The sequence below is a fragment of the Phalacrocorax carbo genome, chromosome Z, assembly GCF_963921805.1.
Source record: "Phalacrocorax carbo chromosome Z, bPhaCar2.1, whole genome shotgun sequence".
In the NCBI taxonomy this organism is placed as follows: Eukaryota; Metazoa; Chordata; class Aves; order Suliformes; family Phalacrocoracidae; genus Phalacrocorax; species Phalacrocorax carbo.
The window spans coordinates 27,596,892-27,621,341 of record NC_087548.1 but is presented as its reverse complement, the minus strand read 5'-3'; the positions used below and the strand labels follow the sequence as shown (position 1 = coordinate 27,621,341).

Sequence of the window (24,450 nt, the reverse complement as noted above, 5' to 3'; positions counted from 1 at the left end):
TACATTCACTTGTATACCTCCAAGTGCTTTCCCAAGGTGAGTAAGCGTCATTATCCTAATTTTTCAGATGGGAAACTAAAAGATTAAGTAACTCCCTCCAGATCACACAGCAAGTAGTAAGCCCAAAATAGAACTCATTTTCCATATGTAACACTCAGTTCTGTATCCACTGGACCACGCTGCCTCCCCACAAGCATCAGTCACACCTAATCAGCTGCTTAGCTGAATTTTGGGCAGCACTAGGAGAAAGTTGCTTTTTATCTCTTAAATTTAAGACTATACTTTTTCACTTGCTTCATAGCTACAAACTTTCCCAGGCACCCTACTGACATATGATATTTGCAAAAAGCTGTTTCAATTAAGCCTTATTCTAGTTACAAATCTTGTAGAACACCATGTAGGGGAATATGGGGACAACACAGATACTTTAAACTGTTCCACATGGAAAAAGCACCACCTTAAGAAACTAATCTAGAGAACTCCCAAAACAGCTCTGCTCAGTGTGCAAGTGTGGTCAACATTGCAAACAAGTTATAAGCACCCACAGGGATAAGGTATGTGTAGGCACTTCTCCCTTCACCTCCGCACAACAAACTTTCCCAATTTCAGTCTTCATATAAAAAGGTGGGCTTCAGAAGAAGTATAATGAAAACATTCAACACATAGGAAAAAAGCTCTCCTGTAATGAGACAAAAGGATAAGACATTTCTTATAGGAAGCTGAAAAACAAGAGGGCAAATGGTAAACTATAAAAAATAATAAAATATCAAGAATGCCATAAGCATGTGTTATCCTAACACAAAACCACAAAAATATCTGATAAAAGAGAATATGTGGCTAACATTGAAAACCAATTTAAAAGAAATTTCTTTTGTCTGAGTAAAAAATTTTAGAAGTGTCCTAAGAGGGACTGAATATATTTACAGATATATAAAAATAGTTACTTAAACAATCGTAGTTGATCAAAATCTCTCTGAGAACACGGAGCAGAAGAGTACCAAGAATCTAGTTGAACCATTGCATGCAGCCCACTGCTATCACAACTCATCGCACTACAACTCTTTCATGACATTAACAAGTTAATGTTTCTTCTGATATGGCCATTCCTGAGGTAAAAACCCAGACCAGAGCTTATATGAGTAATAGATTATCTAGCTGTAGAATAATTACTGCTAACAAAGCTATGAAAAAATAAAACTCATGATGTTGAGTGCACAGCAGTAACTATTTGGAATAATTACTATTCAGTTCTCTACTGTAGGATTTTGCAAGTTCTTAGGCACTTCGTGCTAACCTTTCCTGCAAGCTGCATACCAGACTAGAGCCATGATATAAATCATTATTGCAATCAGTTCCTGGTACTTCTAAGAAGAGATCCTTCACACAGGAAGAGAGCATACTTCAGAGTTAACACTTGCTATGGTGGAATTAGAATCAGCCTAAATGGACAAAGCAACCTAAATGATAAATATCATTTAAGGTGTTCTTCTATTCTGAAAATATCTCTAGCTGAATATTGAGGGAGTTCATGTTTACTGTTTCTCAGGAATTCTGTAAGTGTGCTCAGTTTGAAATTAAATGTATTTATCACCTGGTTTGACAGGTCTGCCGCTTGACCTTGACTTTTGTCAAAAGCTATTATTTCTGCTCTATGCATCACCACTTTAAAGAAGTTCTCAAAGCAGATCTCAGTCAGAAGTTCTGTAGAAGACATCTGACGAAGCAAGATTGTTTACTCCTCCCTTCCTAAACAGTTTCTGTGGAACTCCAAGTAGTAGGAAACAATAAAAACATATAATTGGTCGTAACTACTATCAAGAGAATACACTGAACATGCTGAATAAAACCTTAGTAAGTAAAGCAGTACCACTGCTACAATTATACCATAATTCCATATGCACAATAATTAATGCCAACACTAAATTGTTGCATCAAGTATTTTTATAAGTATGTCGTCACTACAACAAGAGTTTTCCCATCTTTTGCTACATGCTTTTAACATGAACTTCTCTTATTCACCCTTGACTTTTTTCCCCAAATTATCCTCTATTTGGTGCAGAGGAAATAATCTCCCCTCAAATCCTACTCAACTCAGCCCATACTTCCACAAGTTTTTGCCCCATCTAACTGCTGCTACTGCTAACTGCTACTGTCAAAGCTCATATCCAGCTGTCAACTCTCCCTTGCACTATCACTGTTCAGAATCATAACAAATTTCTTGTTACCAAAACAGTATTTCCTTCTCACTAATTTTATTTTTTAAAGTATGTGTAATTTTTACTGGTTAATTATCATATGCAGTATACCCAGGGCTCTACACATTGAGGAGAGCAGTTGCTGGTACATTTGTACCATCTAAAATTCTAATGAGAAAAGAACAGGTGGTTTAGCTTTTTCAGCTGTGTGATGGGTAGAAACAGATGATCGCTATCTTCTTCCACTTCTTTCTGATACCATAGTTCTCCTCTTCCTCCTCTCATCATTCCTGCTCAAAGTATTATTTCCTGCAGCAGGTCATAACCCTCCCTGTCCTTATGTCATTCATGAATTTTGCTTTCAATCCCCTCTCCTCTCACCTTATAACCTCCCTTTAGGGGACAACACCCATTTACAGTATTTTCAGATAACTGCTTTATGTTGACAGCTTGCAGCTTTCTCTCTCCTCCTATATTTCATTGGCGCAGCATCTTCAAGTATGTTTCAAGCCTGCAAATGCATCCATCTAAAACAAAATTGACTCTAAATGCAGACTTTCCCCAAGCACTTAGGTCTGACTTCTCTTGCATGCACACCCTGAAAAGCCCCATAGTAGCCTCTGGCAACCTCAGTTACCTCGTTCAGTTGAGCCACCTGAAGACAGACTATATGTACCAGGGCAGAAGCATGAACAAGGATTTACTATGTTTTGCATCCAGCTGGAAGAAATTTATCCATAAATTACCAGAGAATTTTGTTTTTCCTGGAATGAACTATAACATGCATGTCTGCATTTATATGAGGGGGAAATGTTCATATGTAAACATGAATCATAAAAACAAATGAGCCACAGGACAAAGCATCAGGTTTGCACTGTAGTTTCTATTTGAGAATATTTTGAGTTTGTAGGTTTAAAGAGACCCATACCTTTCCTGTAAAACCATTCTTGTATTTATGCTTTCCACAATGTTCAGCAGCCATGAATTTGGAGTTACAAGTTTTCTAAAAGCTGTATCCAATTACAGTGCTGAATGATTTGAATAATAGACTGCCTGACATGTTCCAAGATAAGTGGCTGATACCTTTCTTTGATATTAGGGTCATATACTGTACTTATCTATTTTTACTCCATGCTCTCCATTGCCTACTAATAAATTAATTTCTCAGTGTTAGTTTGGCATGTGCCCTACAGTTAAATTCATTTGCTCTCCCACTGAAGGAAGAAAATGTTTTCTGAAGTATGACAACTATCCTCCTTATTTTTAGAATTAGCCATCACAGATTAAAGTCAAAATACTATTTTAAGATGGACATTCCCACATAAAGTCTTAAAAGTTGTTTTTATATTTTCATTTTTAAAAAGTTACCTGATGGTGCTGAACAACACATTGCAACAGTTATTTAAGTACTTGCACACAAGACCTTTTACAATATAAGGTTATAATTTGCAAGACAAGTTTTTAACCTTAGTGGTTAAATATTGTTGCTTCTTTGTGCACAAAACTCACCAAGGGACCTCATGTACATCTGCAATTACTATCAACAGCAATGAGAGTTTAGCTTAGATCTGAAACAGAATGCAGCTGAAAGCATGGAATCACTCTCAAGGCAGCAAGCGACAATTAGTTCGTATGTGATTTGGGTTGTTTCCATAGCAGGGAGTATGAGGAAATGTTCTAACAACTTTGCTGGTCACATGTTTTAGCAGGAACTGAGCAGTACCTAGAAAGAGGCATTTTGCAGAATCAACCCATATGTGCAAAACTTCTTCCACTGATTAGCCTACACCTTCTAGCTCTTTCTAACACCTCATTTTCATTGCCACTACTTTCTGAAGAATGGGGAGAAGCAATTTAGCAATCATGAGAAAAGCAAGCATGAATGTGGGAGTGGAACACGTGTTCATGTACTGTAGATAATGAAAGGACGAAAGACATTGGCAAATGGGGTGTTCTCAAGCATCCCACATTACTGATTGCAAACTTTAACTTACCCTCAAAATTGATAATTCTGAAGTAAAGCAAAGACACCATTCTTACGCTAACCCAGAGCCAGAAAAACAGATGATTGCCTGTGTTTTGAGCTGTCAAAGCCATAAAAGACGGCAAAGAAACAATTGTGGGGTTGCAATCGCAGGAATTACAACACAGTTGTAGTTAAACTCAGGCTTGCCACCTAGCACCACGTAATAACATGGAAAAGAACTTCTGGCATTTTTGGACAGCGTGACAGGTAAATAACTATGCATCAAGTAAAGTGACTGCAGGTCCACAGATTGTTACTGCTCCGCTTGAAAAATAAATTGCATCACAATTTTCTTAGATAAGGCTAATTCCTAACATATCTCAAAGTCTACCTTTTCAACATGAAATTTTAAAGCCTGTAAACATGAAACAATCATCAGCTAAGATCTTTTATTTCTTGAGTCAAATCATTCATGCACCTTCTTTATATAAGTATTTGATTTTGCAAACATATTGCTCCCAAAGCCAGCACAAAATACTTTACCAGCAATTATTAAAGTTGCAGTGTAGGTTCTATACACCAGCCTCATTAGAAACAAGGCTAGGTTAAAAAAATGCCTGTGCCTTTTGTGTTTTTTTTGTCACTCCCGTCCACTTGCACAAGAATAAGTATCCTATGTTGTACAGCTGCAATTACTTCTTAAGCTGTAAATGTAAATTGGACACACAAAATGACTGAAAAAAAAAGACCAGAAAAGGAAAACACAAACTACTATCCTTCCCCCAACAAAAGAATGCCCTCTACCTCCATGGCTTTGCTAACCTTAATTATACCTATAGTTTTGAGATTCCCTAATGGAAAGTGCTACAAAACAGAAAGCACTAACAGAATGAATCATGACACATACTGATATACCACTGATTGTAAATCTATACCCTTTTTATTTGCACCCAGGGGTTCCACTTTGTATACTCATGAAAAATTACTTCCGTGTAGCAATATGTCATAATTAGAGGCATGTATGTAAATAAACGTATGTGATTTTTCTTGTAGGTTATTTTTGATAGTGTAGCAACTAGATGATTTGTAAGATTTGCATAGTTTGGATACTTAATTTGTGAATTAAAAGTTTCCCTGAGGCAAAGAAGAGAGGTTGAAAGAGAAGGTTAAAATATCCTTGATGTCACCCTTCCCAGACACACAATATTAATACTTTTCTCCACGTTTCAGAATGTAATTATTACAGATAAAAAAAGCCGCCAGACTTGCATGTAAACTAGAATTTCATACAAGACCCTTTATAGGTGAAAGTACTTAAAAAAAAAATCACTTTAATGACCGCCTCAAAAACATGTGAAATACTTAAAATAAGACACACACACACTCACCCCGCCACACCTACCCCACTTTTTAAAAGCTACTTACATCAATGACCGAAGAACTCAACAGACTTAATCCCTCTAGGTCGGCTGTTAAGCTTGGGGACAAAATAGCTGATGTAGGAACTGCCACAGGAGTTGTCACAGGACAGACTAGAAGTAAAAAGCCAATGGATGCATAAGTTAAAAAAAAATCAAAATATTGGGAAGGACAATGAGCTATTTTCATTCAGTGTAAAAAGGTTTTATGTCTTGATCTAATTATTTTATCCTTGTATATATGCTTCTTAATAGCAGATCATTTTTTAGACATGTAGCCCCAATACCCAAAATAAATAATGAAAATCTAAGTCAAACTGATATATGTATAGACCACTTTATTTACATTTAAAAATATTTTGCCTTCCTTTCCCATTTTTCCTCTATTTTAACTTTGTCTAATCTGTAATAGTCAAAGACCAGTAGTGCCAGTTCTGCCCTACCTTTCCAGGACTACATTTTAACCTGTTCTTCAAAATTGTGATTTTTAGTATCTTATTACAGTGCCACAATTGGTCATAGGTTGCACAGATGTTGTAAAAGTAACATCCATTGGCACCCGAGGAAATAAGCCAACTTTAACAGAAAACAAGTCCAGACATAAAAAAAATTATTTTAAAAAATTGTTTTATATACCAATACATTCTTACTTTTGAAACAATTTCTCAGTTCTAAAAAAAAATAAAAACACATATTGTAATAATTGTGCTTAAAAATAAACTGACAGTCTAAGCAAATTTTTTTTTGTGAGGAAACTGGTACAATAAATGAACATCAGTGTTTCAGACATTTAAAATTCACTGAATTAATTGAACTTAATTTTATGCCATGGGAAAAAATGAAGCTTTAATCAAGATACTTACAATCATCTAAATCTAAGAGAAACACGTCTTGTTTATTTGGAGCTTTTCTATCTTGTATTGGTTTTTCTTCTTTCTGCCAAAATACACGAATATTCAATCTTTTACCATTTCAGCAAAAGAAAAGTCTTTAGTACTTTTATAACGCAAAGTGTATTTCCTCTGCCATTTAAAAAAAAAAGTATCCATTTTCAGGGCTCAGCATTCAGAGAACTGACCTAGTAAGAAAGATTTCTTTGTACAGGTAAGCTGAACCTAAACTCCACATTTGAGTTACATTTACTCCTGTGAAGCCCATGTTTTCATTTAACAATGGTTGCTACTCAAAGAAAACTTCTGGTGACAGATCAGACACTTATGTTGAGAACATTAAAATAGAGATAGAGGCATTCTTTTTGAAGACAAAAGACTTAGGTACTAACATTTCCATTTCCATATGAAAAACAAGACAAAAAACATTCCGTAAGAAAGCAGTGTTGTTTGCACTTATCTAGGGGTATGGAATCCTGCCCCATCATCTACTGGGATTTTACTTAATTGCTGGACAAATAACAGAAAGTCGATTTTTTGTCACAAAAAAAGTTTGAATTTTGAGCCTTGAGTTCTAATAAGGATTGGCAGTACTTAAGAGTAGAGTAGTAACAGAGTAATCTCAGTGACTCTCTAAAGAGAATATTTCAAGAAAATTTGTTTCAATACAGCTAAATAAAAAGTTCTAAACAAATCTAGTAAGAGTGAATGTTGGTCATACCTATAGAACATGGCTAGAGAGTGATGATTCAGGACAGAATTTAGTGTGTGACAGCTCAATATGGACTCCCAATAGGGTGGTTTAGTGAAAAGAACTCATCTTTGGATATAGCCAGGACCTGGACAAGCTACCCACTGGATGCTCATCAGACAGTTTGTCATCATACTATTCCTACCTACTCTTAAGCATCCTTTGTCTGGATCGGCTGAAGAATTCCTTATGCCTTTGCTTTCTCTGGCTTGCTCACCCAATAGAAGGCTTTGTCATTCTTTCAGAGAATTTGCCAACTGCCCTTAGACCTTAAGACACTGTTCACTACCCAAGGTAGTGCAAGTATTGTAAACATAGTCTTTCCAGGAGTCACACTTCTGTGAACCTTCCAGTTTCCCAGTTTCCTCTTCAATAGCATGTGGTAGCCAAATGCATATACACACATTCTTTTACCTTTTCTAATGAGTGAACAGGTCTAAACACATCAGTAAAACTCTGTATGCCCATATGGGCCTCCATTTCTTGAGCATTACTTGCAAGATGTCACAGTCTCTTCAGGCACTCCAGGCACAAACTCTTACAGGAGCTTGGAGTCCTCTCAGAAACTCAGCAGCTAGAATCACTTACTTTGACTATCACCAAAGAATAAAATGACCCCTCTTTTCTAAAAGTGCATCCCCTTTCTTCTAGCCTCCTAGCCTCATGGTCATCTGCAAACTAACAATAATGCAACGCCTATTTTTTTCCAATTTAGAGAGAAATTCCAAGGATCCCTCCAAACAACATGGAAGAGACTAGCTAATGTCCTCACAATTTGGAGTTGTTGATGTTAATGGCTATCAGGCTTGACCTAAGCCAAAATGACATTGCTCATAATTTTCTTCCAATAAACCCATGGCTCAAAGAGACAGGAGTCATTTATGTGATCATTACAGATGTGCTTTAGATATTCTGGGAGGAGAAGAATCTTGTGGACAGAGAAGAAAGGAAGGCACTATTTTCAGAATTATTTTTAAATCAACATATTTCAATGGTTCTTATCACTACTGTATTTGAATGTTCTACTATTGCTGATTTATCTGAAACACAAAACTACTCTGGGCAAAGGAAAGATTACAAAATATCTTTAAAATGGTGCTAATGTTACTCCATTCCTTATATGCCATGTCCAGAATTACTGAAGGACTCCGCTGCACAACGTGATCTCACAAGCTCCATTCTGGTCACAAGTATCAGACTTCATTTTTCTCTTCCAGTGTGATTATTAGCAAGCCATTAAGCTTGTTTTTGGCTTCTTTTTTTTTTTTTAAATCTGTGAAATAAGTAGTATACTTCATAAGCTATGGGTTCTACTTGGATTACTCATGTCTGTGAGAAATTATTTCATGACAATTCTTTTAACGAATTCCTAGTCTTTTTATAGCACAATTTGGTGAATATTTAGCCCTTCATCAGGGGTTTAGCTGTTATCTGCAGCATTTTTACTATAAACTATGTATCACAACTTTTTTACTATACTACAAATTCTTCAGACACTGGAACACACTAAAAGAGAACACAAGTAAACAATACAAATATATTTAAACACCCCCCCTCCCCCCCCCCGATTTCTGAACTCCTTCACTTAGTGCCCCGTATTCAACTATGATTCAGGTTCAAAGGATATTTTCAGCTAGAATTCTACATTTGCTAATTATTCCAGTAGGGATGGGATTTCTCCATTCCCTTTTATTATGCAGCCAATTAAAGACTAGAAAAAGTGGCTCACCCACATGAGAAGCTATAGCACAAGGATGAGGATTTTGAATGCGCTACAATTCTGACAACGGCAGCATTGCTAGGTCAAGATCTTTAAAAAAATTATGCGACAGAGCCAAGAAATCCTCTTACTGTTGATGTGTTTACTGAAGACAATTAATATAGGGTAGACTATGTCACAAATAACAACAATGGTATGCTTCAGTTTGGTTTTTTCAGTTATTTATTTTGCCATTCTAAAGTAGTTACTAAGTACATATCATTAAGCTTGATAAGTAATTTTTATAAGATAAAATGCATTTCTGCACTGATATTACTTTGAATCTACTATGTAACTCATCTATAAAAATGAGGAAAAAAAATCCTTCAAAAGAATTTGTTTCTTATACTTCAAAATAAAATAAAATGGTCCTAAGATAAGGCACAAGTACAGAAACATTACATCGAGATACTGCATGGTAGAAAAAATTTTCCACTGCATATTTTATCAGAATACTGTACTTAGGTACATCAGTTTACTGAAAAAACAACCCACAATGCCCCAAACGAAAAACCACAACAACAACAAAAAACCCAAAAAACCAACCCTACCACCTGGAAAATGTAAAATCAGAAGCTAAATAAATCAAGATAAAGTTAATGTTAAATTATGATCACATCTTTTTTTCTGCTTCAGTCAATTGTGTCAAGCTGAAGTAAATATCAGCTTGTGTATGTGTGTATATCCATGCCATACATATAAACACACAAATATTTTTATATTTATATGTATATTTCTATACAGGGGTATATATATTAGTTTTGTGCAATTCTGTACAAAACACCAAAGAAATCTATTTACATGTGGTTTGCTTATTAGAAACACGATTATTTTTTAATATGATTTTTCCAAGAAAAGACATTTTATTAGCTTTCTAGTAATAATAAATAGCTAATTACTACAACAAACACTACTGTCAGATTTTTCTGTTGAAGAAATTTTGCATTCCAAATCAAGACAATAAATAGGCTCTGATCTATCTGGCATTTCTCTGTAACATATTTTTTCATCTTTTTTCTTAAAATTAAGTCTACAATACAACCCAAACAGTTTCCTACCAAGAGAGCCCACTACGGGAAAAGCAGAATACTAAACAAAGAAGTTAAGCTATATTCCATCAAACATTTCTCCATTTGCAATTCATCTTGGTAATAGAGATAGAACCTGGTAAATGCATATAGGACTTGAAGCAGGAGATTTCTCTTGCTCAATGCATAATTCATGTGCTCCGCCTGCAAAGTGTGTAAAATGAGAATTTCACACCGCAGCATGAACCATGGAGCTGCAGAGAAAAGGCAGATGAAATCATATTTTGCCGTGCGAATTTTATTTCTTATCCTCCCAAAATTTATACAAAACCATCATTGACAATCCAAATGCATTGACAGATCACCCACTGTTTCCATTGTGTTAGCACTTGAAAAGAGATCAGGCAGAAAGATAGACAATTTGTTTTTGTATATTTTTTAAATAGTGGATCAGGTTTTTAACAGCTGAGTGACTGTATTATACTTGTATAAGGAGGTCAACAGTAGCTGATTTTAAAATCCCACTGTAGAGGCACCTACTTATACATGCACCATTTTCTAATCTGCATTTTAGCTCTACAGTATTTATGCTTACAGTATAATATGAATCTGAACACTTCAAACTATCAAGATTTCAAAATGATATAAAACACTGCAGTACAAGAGAGTGACTTTTCTAGTCACTACAGCTCAATTACAGTGAATGCAACAGCTTTTCCAACTGATTCTTCAAGAGAAAAATATGAAAGCATTAATAATATATTCAGGAAAAAATTTGACGTTTTTGTAACCCATTTTAATGATAGCAAATGCATGGATGTATGCACAAATTAACCTCCCATGTGAGTGTAACTGAATGTTTTTTATTATGAAAATTCTGCTGAACGTGGCAATGGTACCCAACAAAACATACAGAATGGTAAACACCACCCAAAACATCAGCTATGTAACATAGTTCATAATGTGTAGCAAACTGAGAAACTATAAAAATAGAGCCTACTAACTTCTCCTCTTATAAATACATATTTCAGAAAATATTTTCAGTTTAATTTAGAAGGAAAGGAAGCCCTAATGAATCATCTTCCCACGTACACTGACCAAATTAAGAATACCCTGTAGCAGAATAATATAAGCAATGGCTTTTCCAATAAAAAAAAATCTATCAAAATAAAAACATGCATTTATGAGAGCCTGGCTGAAACTGTCTGCTTCTAGGTGGCCTGAAGTCAGGTAGGAAGCTGAAAAATTCCAAGATTTTCCTGGAAGTAAAATAAACATGAGTGGCTCTTGTAAAATGTACCTCAACACAAGGGCTCTACACAAGACTTTATCTATAGTATTCTTTAAAGTTTGTTAACAACTGCTTTTCTTTCCAGATTGGAAGGACTTATGTAGGTTATCATCAGTTAGCACCACCTATCATCACATGGCTCAAAAGAGGACACTCTCAAAAAAATTCTATTAAGCTAGTTAGCAAAACAATCACCTTTGACATAAAATACCTTGATCCTTCCCCCATCCCCTCATCCAATTACACTTCTGAATATAACCAAGTATCCAAAACACCTCAAGTACAAATGCAGGCATCCAACATGGCTTAACAGGAAAGGCTTCATGGTCCTAGAGATTAATATAGTACACTGAAACAGTCCTCTATGATTAAGAGTGTTAAATTAACTTTCCCCCTGCCCCATTCATTTATGACTATTGCTATTTGCAGTTCATCAGCCATAGCTTGTTGCCCTCACATTAAATGTGCTAATTTCTGGGAGAAAAAGAAATTAAGGAACATAGACGTAGCTTTTGCATAGTGACCTCTATGCCATCTTTTCTTTTCAACAATCTCCTTGCTTCTTTTCTTACTGCCATGCATGTAAACCCATTGCTTCAATATTGTTTCAATATTTTTTCTGATGTTTAAAAGTTTTGCGATTTTTCAGTTCTACCCTTTGACCTTTATCAAGTCTTCTGACAATTGCTTATAAATACTTTTTGTTCCTAACACATTTCTTTTTAGGTGCTTCTCAATCAAATAAGACTTCAGGACTACTGCAATGTTCTTTCTCTTCTCTTAAAATCCAAGGGTTTGATAATTTTCCATTGACTTCAACAAAACAATCTCAATCTTCTTGGACATTCTGGTTCTCGTATTATTCAGTGTATTAGACTTCACACATTTCTGACTGCTGTTTTAAAATACAAAAAGCTTTATGCTAGTAGTCCTCACATATCCTGTGAAAGAACCAGAACAGTCTAGATAACTGTAGTGAAAGAAATCATGAACAATGGTGCTGATATCCTGAGAAAAATGAACAAATGCAGCAGAGAGAAGACACTATTGTTTGAATCTAGTTCTGCAGTGGCAGCTCAGAGCTAAGCAGGTCAGACTACTTATTACTTTCTAGTGAAAAAATACTGTGCTAATATGAGAAACTTCAAACTGTTAGAATTAGTTCATGTCTCATCTAGCATCAAAGAAGTTTATTCTGAGGCGATTTAGGTTACATTTGTTGTGATACTGTTTTTTGGCAAGATTCAGTTTGGCTTCTCTACTAGTAAAAACTTTGACATAGGCATATTGCCCAGTGTGGTATTTGGGCAGGAAACAATGACCAAACCATGGAAACACACCTCCCTTTCTCAAATGCTACAGTCTCACTTAATCTTTTGTTCTACTTGGTAGAAGAAGGGAATAGATTAAAAGCTAAGGTTACAGCTAAGAGTTCCTATATGGACCTATAACATTACAAAACAGAGACGTGTACAACGTAAGTTCAAGATTTACAGAAATAGAGAGCCTTACCTCCTCAATTAAAGGAAATGTACACCAAAACAGCTTATAAAGATACTGTTCAGAACACACATGTCCACCAGCTTCTACAATTGCATGAAACGCAACGAACAATGTCTGTTTTGACTATTCAGCAATCTACACAGGAGTCCTGACTGAAATGTCTTGGCTAAATTTAAAATGCGTCAGAGTATCACTTAATTTTCAAAATCACAGATCAGTATTACAATGGAAACTTCTGAGCTACAATTATACCCTTCAAATTTTTATAGAATATATAGAAAGAAATGCACAGGAAGTATTTTATAACAGAACAGGAAGTTTCAGAAATTCTTTTACTCTTCTACCTTAACAGATTTAACATAAAGTTTCTCACTTATTTATTTTTCAAATGAAAGGTAGGTAGAGAAACAGAAACAAATTCAAGCTATTATCTTTAGCTCTATAATACTAGCTTGAGTGCAATGAACTTTTAACCTCATTTCTTCACTAAGGTAAGCAATTAAAATTTAACTGACACATAAATGGCTCTGTCAAACGTGTATCTTCACACATTTCCAAATCCAATTTTTATAAAGACATATTTGAAAGTTTCCTACTTCATAAATGTAAGTAAGCTAATACAATATGAAGTAATGGTACCCTTTATAAGCTTTATTCCTATCAAACACAGAGGGCAATAAAAAGTTGATTACTCATTAAGAATATTAATTCTACTAATCTACATATACACCTCAAGTATAGATGCATTAACTGCACCATTCTCAATTTTAACCGGAAATTTTAAAACAAAGCAAGTGACTTCTAGCTAGACTACAATGTCTTCAAACTCTTAAGAAACAATGTACTAACATTTATTTCTTGGTTTTGCTTCCTGTGAGACCCAGGTCCTGTAGCAGTTATACTTAAAGATCCTATTTTTATATAATAATCAATCTATTTTTGCAAACTACTGATGTACTATGCTTTCACCTGTTGAACAGTAATCTAAAAAAAATAATTAGGCTTGATTATTCTTCATTCTATCTGGAGTAAAATATAACACAATTAAAACCTAAATCTGCTTTTCGTTATAAAATATTCTTACTTGCTTAAACTATCAAACTAATTTGGGATTGGTCTTTTTATGAAAGGTCAAACATTTTTTTCAGAAAATCTGGGGTTTTTTAGATATCCATAAAACCACTACCCATCTCCATTTCTGGAGAAACAAACACATATGGGTGGTTAGATGAATATTTTCATATTTTATAGTTTTTTTTTAAAAAAAAACCAAACATACAACCACCATAACTTCTTTTACCTTACTAGATGTTGCCCGTCTCAATTTTCCAGAATCAGAGTCACTTTTAGAGTCTGAGTCTGACTTGGAGTCTGAAGAACTTTCTTCTGATGAAGCAGACTCTGTATCAGAGGAACTGGATGTGCTTCTCTTTTTGCAGATCCCCTTTACTTTCTTTTTAACTTCCTCTGAATCACTACATATTGAAAAAATTTTAAGAGAAACGTAAAATCACCAAGGGAATCTGCTTAGGCAATATCCTACATTAACATTTCAAAGTTTTGTTAAATGAGTTTTAAGTCAGTATTTCTTTGATAAAAAACTCAGCTAAGATGGCTGAAGTAGTGTTTTACCCTTATTTAAGCGTATACAAAATTGTTATTTCACATTACACAATAAATCACCACATACAATCTAAACCAGAGAAACAGCCAAACAAAAATATGAACATATTAAATATTAAAAATATTATATGCATGCATGAAGCTTGTGACATTTCAGAAAGCACACACCCTTTTATACATGGAAACTCTCAGACTCTTCTACCCACAATGAACAGAATCTTGGTGGGTTATGTTTTTCCAAAATAGTGTTGCTTAAAAAAAATGGCAATGCATTGAATTTATTCCATTAATTCTTATAAATCAAATCACCTAGAAATGAGATATATCTACAAATATTTCAACCCATTAAAAAGTTTATACAGAAGAGCTATTACATTCTGACACCTTTGGTCATATCGAGTACCTTACAGCTAATGAACTTCAGAGACACTATTCTTCAGACAGTAAAGTTCTGTTCACCCTGGCAGTGCTGGATTATGTTGCTCTGCGCTAACAGCTACTGAATATTATTAAAATCTGCCTTGTTCACTTCTAATAATACTATAATTACCAATTAGTAGATTACCCTTTTGTCTCAAGGGGAGTTACTGCCTAGAAATATTGCAAGAAATGAAAATTCTTTTCTAATAGTTATCACAGTGCAGATAAATTCATATTGCATATAGAAAAACCCCTCAGTTCTTGGATCTGCAGGCAACCATTTTATACTTCCAAATCAGGTGTTTCACACACTACCTGATTCAGCTTCCCCCCCAAGACAATAAATTGGTTACTAAAGTGCTTGAAGGGTAACAAGGTCAACAATAGTTAAACAAATCCAGACCACTCAACTATTAAGAGTCCCTTTGGACTCAAATTAAGTTGTTATACGTTTTGCTTAGCTTTAGGAGCAGTACAAAAGAATGTACTATGCTGTATTACTGTTTGCGATAGTAATGTTTTCAGAAAGGAAAAATACAGAGAAGGGCAACTGAAAAATCTAACATGACGTAAAGGAAAACTGTTAGGGGAACACCTTACTCCTCCCAAGAACTTCCCAGGATTGAATGGCCTAAAATCAAAATTATTAAAAATCAATATTAACATTTAAGCCATGCTAATTATGCCTACACATGTAACTGAAGTTGAAATTAACCCTCAAAATTTTAGTTGAAAGCATTTTTTTTTCTGAAAGCAGCAAACTAAAGCTTGCAAAGCTAAAAATAAAACAAGCATACACTTCACAAAAACAGTCTAATGCAGCTTATCTGATACTTACAATCATGGTGAAAAAATAGGTACTATCAAAATTACTTTTCAATATGACAACATTTAAAAACTTGTTTGAGGTCAATGAGTTAAACATAAAAATTCACTAGCGTATACTGTTTAGTTTCTTCTTCATGATGTATAACAAGTACTGACAGAATTATCTACATTTTCTTCATTGCTATTGAACAGAAGCTGTAGTTACATCAACAAATAAGTTATTGTGTACCCATTACATAAATGAAGTTGTTTTCAAAAATTTATTTTTAGCTTATCTTTAAAACTAGATTTAAAAATTAAAAATGTTACTGTATTGTACATCAGCCGGTTTTGATGGGTAATCATTGTTTACCTTACTGCTTAAAATTTCAGATGTTATTCTAATGAAAAGAATTTACTGGTAACTAGCTTTTTAACTCTGCAATGATGAAAAGCCTGTATTAATTTAACCTACAGATTTCATTTGTTCTGAACAGGAAAAACAATATAAATCACTTTTAAAATCATTAAATCCTGACTTAAATTAATAAAGTCATAATTAGGGCATTATGCTGTGTTTGTTATGGAAGTGGCAAGGCGAGCTGCTTTAATTACTGTCTGTAATAAAAGGAGCAGAGTGCGTACTGTGCCCCAATCAGCGCTGTCAGCCACGACTGAGCTGAGCTGCAAACTCATCAAGTGAGCTGGCAGCAGACTACAGAGTAAAGGGCGATCATGTCTGCAGAGGCCACTTGCTGACAGCAGTGGAAGAAACAGATTCATACAATCCAAGGTATTAGCCCCAATTACTCAAAATTTTAATGATACTTTAATACATGATAATGCTGTTGATAATGGGCAATCTTAAAAAGCGCTAACACTTAAATATCTTATGACCGTTTCCCTTCACAGCCCTTGCCTCTAATATTTGGATCATAATCTTTTTAATATAACATTATTTATAAAAATCAATTGTCTTAGTTACATAATGGCAAAGTGTTGAAGGACTTAATTTTAGCTCTCAGCAAAATTGCTGCAAAAGGTAATTAAGTGTTTCACACAACTGTTTGATCACTTATTCAGCCTCCCAAGGTTACATCAATTTTCAGAAAGCCACCCAAGATTTTACTGAAGTCAGAAATTAATTCCAAACGTAAGAGTAGTCTGATTAATGCAAATATGAACCCAGTTCATATGCTGAATATTACTGGCATACACCAAAACAGGAGACATCACTCCTTGGCCAATACACCACAAAAAAGCCTAATTAAAGGCTTAGCAGACTTTACAGGAAGAGTGCTTTAACATCTAGTATCACAAAATTTAAAACTGTACAAATCTATACCTACCTTTCAGCAGCAGCTCTAGATATTTTCTTTGCAGTACTTTCTTTGCTGTCTGATTCACTGTCACTTGATTCTTCACTGGAAGAGGAACTCCCACTACTCTCATCACTGCTCCTTTCCTCCTTATCTTCCTTCTCACTTTCACTGCTAGACTTGCTCTCTGAAATAAAAACAACTCTTTTTTTCCTAAATATTTTATATAATTAGTGTTTTAGGAATCCAAGTTTGTTTTTTTTTTAAAATAAAACAGTGTTTCAGTATTTTAAGATCCCAATTGCAAGCTTTAGCATTATTTACGCTTTGTCAAAAGCAGGCAAGAAAACCACTTTCCCTAATGTTTACAAAATGTTGTTGGTTAAAGACCTTCCTCTTCAGTTTACAGTATTATACTTTATCAAATGAGAAAAGCCCAATAAGAAATGAATTACATGTCAAAATTACATAACCCTATCAGGAGTTCAAGATTACCTAAAATTCTGTGACCTCTACATTCACTTAACCACAAGATTAACTTTTCAACCGATTGCTTAATTAGATAACCTGTTCTTGAATACTGATAGCGATGATGATTGAATCACTGATTTAAACAAATTATTCATCCTCTAGTTAATCATTTAGTTACCGAATATTCATATATATGAAGTGAATATATTATTTTCTTACTTCAGAGATCATTAATTCTTAAGCACTTCTGCATATTTCCTATAGTTTAGGAATGAGAAGCAAGAAGTTCCACATTCAGATTTTAAGGTGCCCCTCTTCCATTCAACTAGATGCTGATAATTTTTTTAAGCCTGTAATGCTAAATATTTCTGTGTCTGAAGTCTAGACCTGGGAGAATAATGTTCTTCGCTATATCTGAACTATATTAACAATTACTGAAACAGCTGTCTTGGGGAACTGCCTTAACTGGGAGACTAGTCAAAAGAACCTTTGCTCACTGAACTTAGTACACAGCTGTCAGTTATGTTCTCCATCATCACCCTCATTATAATAAATAGAAAACATTATGTATAACAATACTATGCCACAATTTACTGAATAAACTCCACGAAAGACCACAAAGTAAACAAGTCTGGCCATTTATCAACACAGCAGCACATGCTTTCAAAATAGTTCTTCAACAATAAATTCCAAAAAACATTCAAGACTTATGGTTCACAACAACCAAGCATATGGGCAATATTCCCGCAAAAAGTTAGGTCCTTTAATTTTAATTGGAGTTGCAAACTCTCATCATAGCATGCCAGCTTTTTTAACTGGGAAACAAAGCAAAGTATAACTCATTTAATAAACACACAAGCAATGTCTGTAAAATTAGAAGTTATTACACAGCGACGGTGAATATAAAGTTTTCCCCAATTTCCTGATTTTATAGATAGCTCTGGCTTATTTTGAATTTCTTTCTGATTCTTTTGAAATACCGGCCAGTTCTGAAGATAAAGTTCTCCACGAAGTGGAGATGCAAGTTGCTTTCCAAACACCTACCTGATGTACTGGAACTGGCAGACTCATCTTCCTCCTCTTCTGATTCAGAGTAAAACTTTTCAGTAGGTTTCTCTTTCTTTGTCTTAATTCCAGTCCATTCCTTTGCCTGTAAATAAATTTTCAATTTAAGATTACTTTTACAAACAGTAATAAAAAAATATACACACAACATGGCAAAGGAAAACACTTACAGTAGTAGTACTAAGCAGTTTCTAAATAAATCCTCTAAGCAAGTCAAAAGAACTATTAAACTTCTCTTACTTTACACAATTAGGAGAACTAGAAGTTTTGTACATACCTATAAAAGGTGAGATATGTCTATTAGACAGTCTAGAAAAAAATTTACTAAGGCAGATTAAAAGCATCAATAACCATAAAGAAATTTCTATGCCAAAAGAACCTGAAGTCTGACAGTTTTATCTCTAGATCTAGCTGAATTTAGCCTATGAGTACAATGAAGGGTAAAAATGACTAGTTACCACCCTTATCATCCCAAGTTCTAAGGGGAAAACAGATGTGGACCCAGCAGGCATAAGAAGTTCCAACAGCCACAGAGGAATTATATTTCACTTTCTTTGCATTTCTCCAAATAAAAGTAATTCATACCACCAAGGGAATACCAGAACGTGGCAATACTTTGGCCAGACTTTTTTATTTCCCCTATCCACATATACTGCTAGAGGAGCAGAAGGAAAACTCAGGCCAGGAAAAAAACAAACAGGCAGACAACTATATCAACAGAATGATACAAGTCTGCCTCAGTGACTGCTCTCATCTGGAGTAAGACTAACTTTTGAAAGAGCTCTAACAGTGACCTGCAATGGTGTACGGCTCTAGAGACACACTGGCTTCCTCTTAAACACCAAGAGCTGCTAAAGCTTTGTAGTGCTCCACCCAGCAACTGGTATTTTAAAAAGCCAATATTCTTTTGCATATAAATGACAATTTAATTGCAGCTTAACAACTCAGCTTCACTCACATATTTAGGCATATGCAGTGTTAGAGGAACCACCAAATTAATGACAACGAGACACCCTCCAGAGAAAATACTCGCAAGATAACATGGGGAAAGGATTTTCATATTTGTTTTGAGGTTTAAATGGTTGCAGGCAGATGTTTTCTATTATGTTGTAGATGGATGTTACTCCATTTGATCAATTTCCTGCAATACTTTTTGTGTGTATGGACAAAGGCGCCTCCACACATTCTTTCATGCCAACCCTATCATTTATAATCCCCCACTTGAGCTGATTGCCTTCAGATTCTCCCCATAAAAGCTTTCTGTAATTTGTAAACAACTACCTCTTTTCCCAAAATCTATATAAGAAGGTAGACAAGTAATATTAAAGTACTAAGGAGAAATGCTTGTTCTACCACATTGCTCTTCGCTGGCTTCTGCAAGTCATACCTATTTTTTAGAGTTTTTCTACCCATTCTATGCCTAACATCTTATACGCAAAGTCATTCATGTGCAGTTTACTGTTGAAGTTGGCTCTTGACAAGGACCACGTGTTTTCCTGCGCGTACAATATATTCCAATACATTTATATTTGTATTATTCAATAGCTTTCATTTGGTAGGATTCTGGTACCTACACATAAATCACAATTCCGGAACCAGAACATGATGTTGCCTGAGTTTACAATCCAATAAACAAAAGCTATTGGTAGTAGAAGACCAGCCCTGTAATGTCAACAAATGACCAGTGCCCTAGTAGGTGACATTTTCCTATTTCAAACTTTCCTCATTCTCTCCAGATGATGTGAAATGTCAACCCTGGTCTCTTCCAAACTTTACACTTTGAAACATACATAATTTTTCCCCCTGCGCTGCCTTTTGTTTATTTTACCTATTTTTTTCTGTTTTGATTTGGATTAGTACACGAACAAACCTCCACTTGCCTCCTGCTTTGGTAGTCCAGCTACACTCATCATTAACAGCAATTAACATACCTCAGCACAGTGAATATAAGAGGTATAAAATCAAAAGTGAGATGGAGAAAAGAAAAGCCCATTTAATCCACAAACAAAGCAGAAGTGGCCTGTAGTCAATCCACTTCTCTCATTGAAAAGATAAGAGCAAGCATTCTGCAGGTTTCCAAATGTTCCATTTCCAGGCTAAAATAAGCAACACAGATGTTCACATGCATCAGGGTTTTTCAGTATAGCATACAGATAGTTTTTAAACACTTGTATATTAGACTAATATTGTTTGTTGAAGTGCCTTCACTGGAGTTACTTTTAATGATGCTGACTTACCGACTCAGCAACGTCAACGTTTCGGACGGAGGGGTCAGGCGCCACCTCTGGCCAGTTGGACAGCTCCAGGTAGCCGGTGGCTCGGCTGTTCAGTGTGTGAGACAAGGTGCCAAGCTGGAAATGATCCCGATCTATTAAAAAAATGGGGGGAGGGGAGAAATACACAAACACCATGAGCTCTACCACAAAGAGCAATCTTAATCAGGGCTAAAGGTAATTGCCATCATATTACCTCAAATGTCATGGAATAAATATAAACTAGGAAGCTCTTCATAGGTCAAAAAACTGATTTCAGTCCATAGATTACAATAATCTCCCCCATAATGGTCAATAAAAAAGCTAATCAGTCAGTGTGTTTAGAGGTGTTGCTCTGAAATGTAGCTTCTCTAAAAATTACTTTACTGTGAATATTAAGAATGACAGCACAGTTAAACAATCCATATACATGTCTTGGCACAAACACATCCAGAATTTTAATAGTTTTTCTTCAAAATGGAGCTCCTCACAGAGCTTCAAAACTGGGACTAAGTAAGTATGAAAATTAAAATTACAAATCATCACAATAACAGAGCATTTTTAATTAAGATAACCTGATAACCTTTTAATTTGAGAAGAGAGACAATGGTTCCTACTTGTGAAAAGACAGGGAAAACAGAAAGGGAAAATTATGACTTTGGAGAAAGATAATAAAAACCTAATCTACTGAGATTCAATTTATTTCATATTCATAAAACATTTGCAATAGTCACAATAACAACCTTGTATTAAAGTCCAGATAAAAGACTAGAGCTATTTTCCTAAACTGAGGAATAGTTTTCCTCAAAAGACACACCTTCTGTTATTTAAATCAAATTTAAAATCCACATGAATAGAAATGGATCAGTGTCAGGGTTTATCATCACAGAAATGCACTGTTTGCACCACGCAAACCTTGCTTGCTGAAAAGCAAGTAAGCAGAGTGAGTACCCTTGCATATTAATCATTTGTATTTGCCAAGTGACACAATTTGCAAGCATATTTGAAATAGAATAGGCTGCCACATTCCTTTACACAATGAACATTTACCAAATGATTTTGGCAGTTATACCTTTAAAAGGAGACTCAAGCAATGGGGCAGGTTTCTGTGCCAGAAATATTTTTTTGGCATATTTGCTTAAAGCTCCACTCTTCTCATTCGGAACAATAAGCTGCCTAATAAATCTTGCACGGTCTCTGATGTCGTAGCTTTGATCATACTTGCCGAGATTTAATACGTACTGGGTAAGCAATTTTGTCTGTGGAAAAAAACAGGACAAGAACAGAATACAAGTTATTTATGATTATTGATAACTCTGGATAAACATATTTAAAGAGGTAATAAAAATGAATGGTTATGTCAAACAAATGTTGTTCCACAGGGAATATGCATTTCTAAAGCTGCAAATGGAATTCTGAAGCCAAAGCACATGTCCTCTTCTGTATTGGGGAGGTGAATGCTGAGCACTGAGAAGCAGCCATGTGCTAGATTATTAAACTGCTGAAGTGGAAAGAAAGGCATCATTAAAAAAATAATCATATATGGCAAACCCGCTGAAGGGTCTACGTGAGGATAATGAATGTGGAAATACAACTAAAAACATGGCACTCAAAACTTAATCGGAAAAATATGCAGGACATCAAAACATCAGAGGGTATTAGGGGGCTGGCAAACTGCTTCTGCTGAGGTGTGTTTTATGAAGAGATACTGTCCCTGGCATAAGCAGTGTCTGCACTCTGACTGCACTCAGTTACTTTATCCTGAATTATGACCCATTAAAGCAGACACATGAATCACTGAACTGGATTACTGCAAATTATTTGCAGTGCATTTAGCTGTTACTTTTTCATAAAAGCAAGCTGCTGATGCCCTCTAAAAACCAGGATAAAAGACTTCTTCCATTTTTTTTCTTGAAGCTTAGAGCCTCCAGTAATATTGGTCATTTATTTATTTATGTAAGAGAGCAACTTATATTATCACAGCTTTTACAGCATAATAGGACTTCCTAATTTGAGTCTGAGAATATTAACATGTATTAAATAATTTTAATAAATCAGCTAAATTTTTGAAACTAAAAGAATAATACAAAAAGCCAAGGAGATTTTCCTAGTATCTTAGAAATAAAGAGTATAACCACAACAATAGTGCTGAGCAGACTTGTATCCATTATACAAATTTGAAAAAAGTATGCCACTTTCTTTATATACCAGGGAAAAGAGCAAAAATATACCATCATAAGGAAGTAAATTTTTAGTATTTCAGCTCAAAAGGGATGAATAACACAGGGTTAAAAATGTATTGTCAAGGAGGACTTCTTTTCTTTATACAAAGAAAGAACCGTGCATATGTATCTTATTGTTACAATAATAACATGGTTTCGATCATGTGAGTGGAAAAACATGTTAAAAAAAAAAATCAGTCAATTCTGTTATGTGCAATTTGCTAAGAAAAGTTCAGTTTAATAATTTCCACCTTGAGGGTGCAAGTTAAAGTTTTTTCTAGAGATATAAAAATACTTTTTCAGAATATCGATTAAATCCGGAGAGTAGAATACAGAGTAAACAAAACATGGTATTCATTTTAACCACATAAAATGCAATCTATGCAAGCATTTAAAAAAATACCCTATGGTACCAAAGAGTTGAAGAAATTAGTCAGTCATTACATTAGAATAATAGTAAAAACATAGTTAAAAAAACCTTTCAGTGGAACATTCTTAATATCTGTTTTTTTTCTCTGATACCTAAGGCTGATTTTGTGAAAAGATATTTTTTTCCCCCCAAGGTACTGTCTTAGCCCTGGGAAAGGTAAAACTTTCCTGTATGTCTTTCATAGCATATTGGCAGCTATTTCTATATCAGGGTATACAATTTTAAACAACTACACCAAACAGAACACACGTAATCTGCATTCATGCAGGACTTACACTGTTCAATCTAAATAGAATTGGAAGGGAGGGTTCCCAGGTAGCATGAATTAAACTAAATGAGGGATACGTCCTGCAGTCTTTGCCATCACTTCTCCATAAAACAAAACAAGACTCCTTGCTGTCATAGCAGAAAGCTCAGCAGAACAGATCATAAAACACAGTAGTCTTTGCTTGTAAATTGCTATAGGAATGGGAAAAGTTGAGGGCCTTGCTAGCACTGTGGGCACTTCTTTGGTGTTGATGGAAATACGTAAAGAGTTGATCCTGAAAGACTGCATTTTCATTAATGGCATCATTTTCCCCATGATCCTTTCTGTTTTCCTTCTCCCTTTCCTCTCCCCTAAAATATCTTCTCCTATTGCCCAATACAGATAAAGACACAACAAATTTATACAGACAAATGTCCTGTATCTGCAAGAAGTACCCTTGCAAGCATCATATATAGTATAAATAGTTTTCATGAAAACAGCACAAAAACACTATCTTTTTTCTTGTCTTACAGCAATGCAACCAAACAACTAGCAACGCCTTTCTACATGGAGGTAGCTAATAGAAACAATTAATTTTAATTAAAAACAAAAAATAAACTAATGAGTACACATTGTTTTTTCCAGTAAAGGAGTATTCATAAGAAGCTGAAAATTATTTGAGCAAGCACGTTAACTTGGTGAAATATGACAGAAGCTGCACACCATGACTGCTTCATAGAACAGTAAGACGAAGTATTCTGATACATGATACAATACATTTATTATCATATGT

General features: G+C 34.9%; 1 protein-coding gene across 1 annotated transcript in view; it reads right to left on the bottom strand.

The window, feature by feature from the left end:
• The window catches only part of AP3B1 (adaptor related protein complex 3 subunit beta 1), a 155,883-nt gene that overhangs the window by 45,291 nt on the left and 86,142 nt on the right, over nucleotides 1-24,450 (bottom strand). Inside the window, exons 16-22 of the mRNA XM_064439541.1 lie at nucleotides 21,831-22,017; nucleotides 20,744-20,874; nucleotides 18,486-18,591; nucleotides 17,001-17,157; nucleotides 14,102-14,276; nucleotides 6,443-6,515; nucleotides 5,587-5,693 (exon numbers count right to left, since the gene is read on the bottom strand). Of these exons, the coding sequence (XP_064295611.1) occupies nucleotides 5,587-5,693; nucleotides 6,443-6,515; nucleotides 14,102-14,276; nucleotides 17,001-17,157; nucleotides 18,486-18,591; nucleotides 20,744-20,874; nucleotides 21,831-22,017 (936 nt within the window). The remainder of the gene's footprint in view (nucleotides 1-5,586; nucleotides 5,694-6,442; nucleotides 6,516-14,101; nucleotides 14,277-17,000; nucleotides 17,158-18,485; nucleotides 18,592-20,743; nucleotides 20,875-21,830; nucleotides 22,018-24,450) is intronic.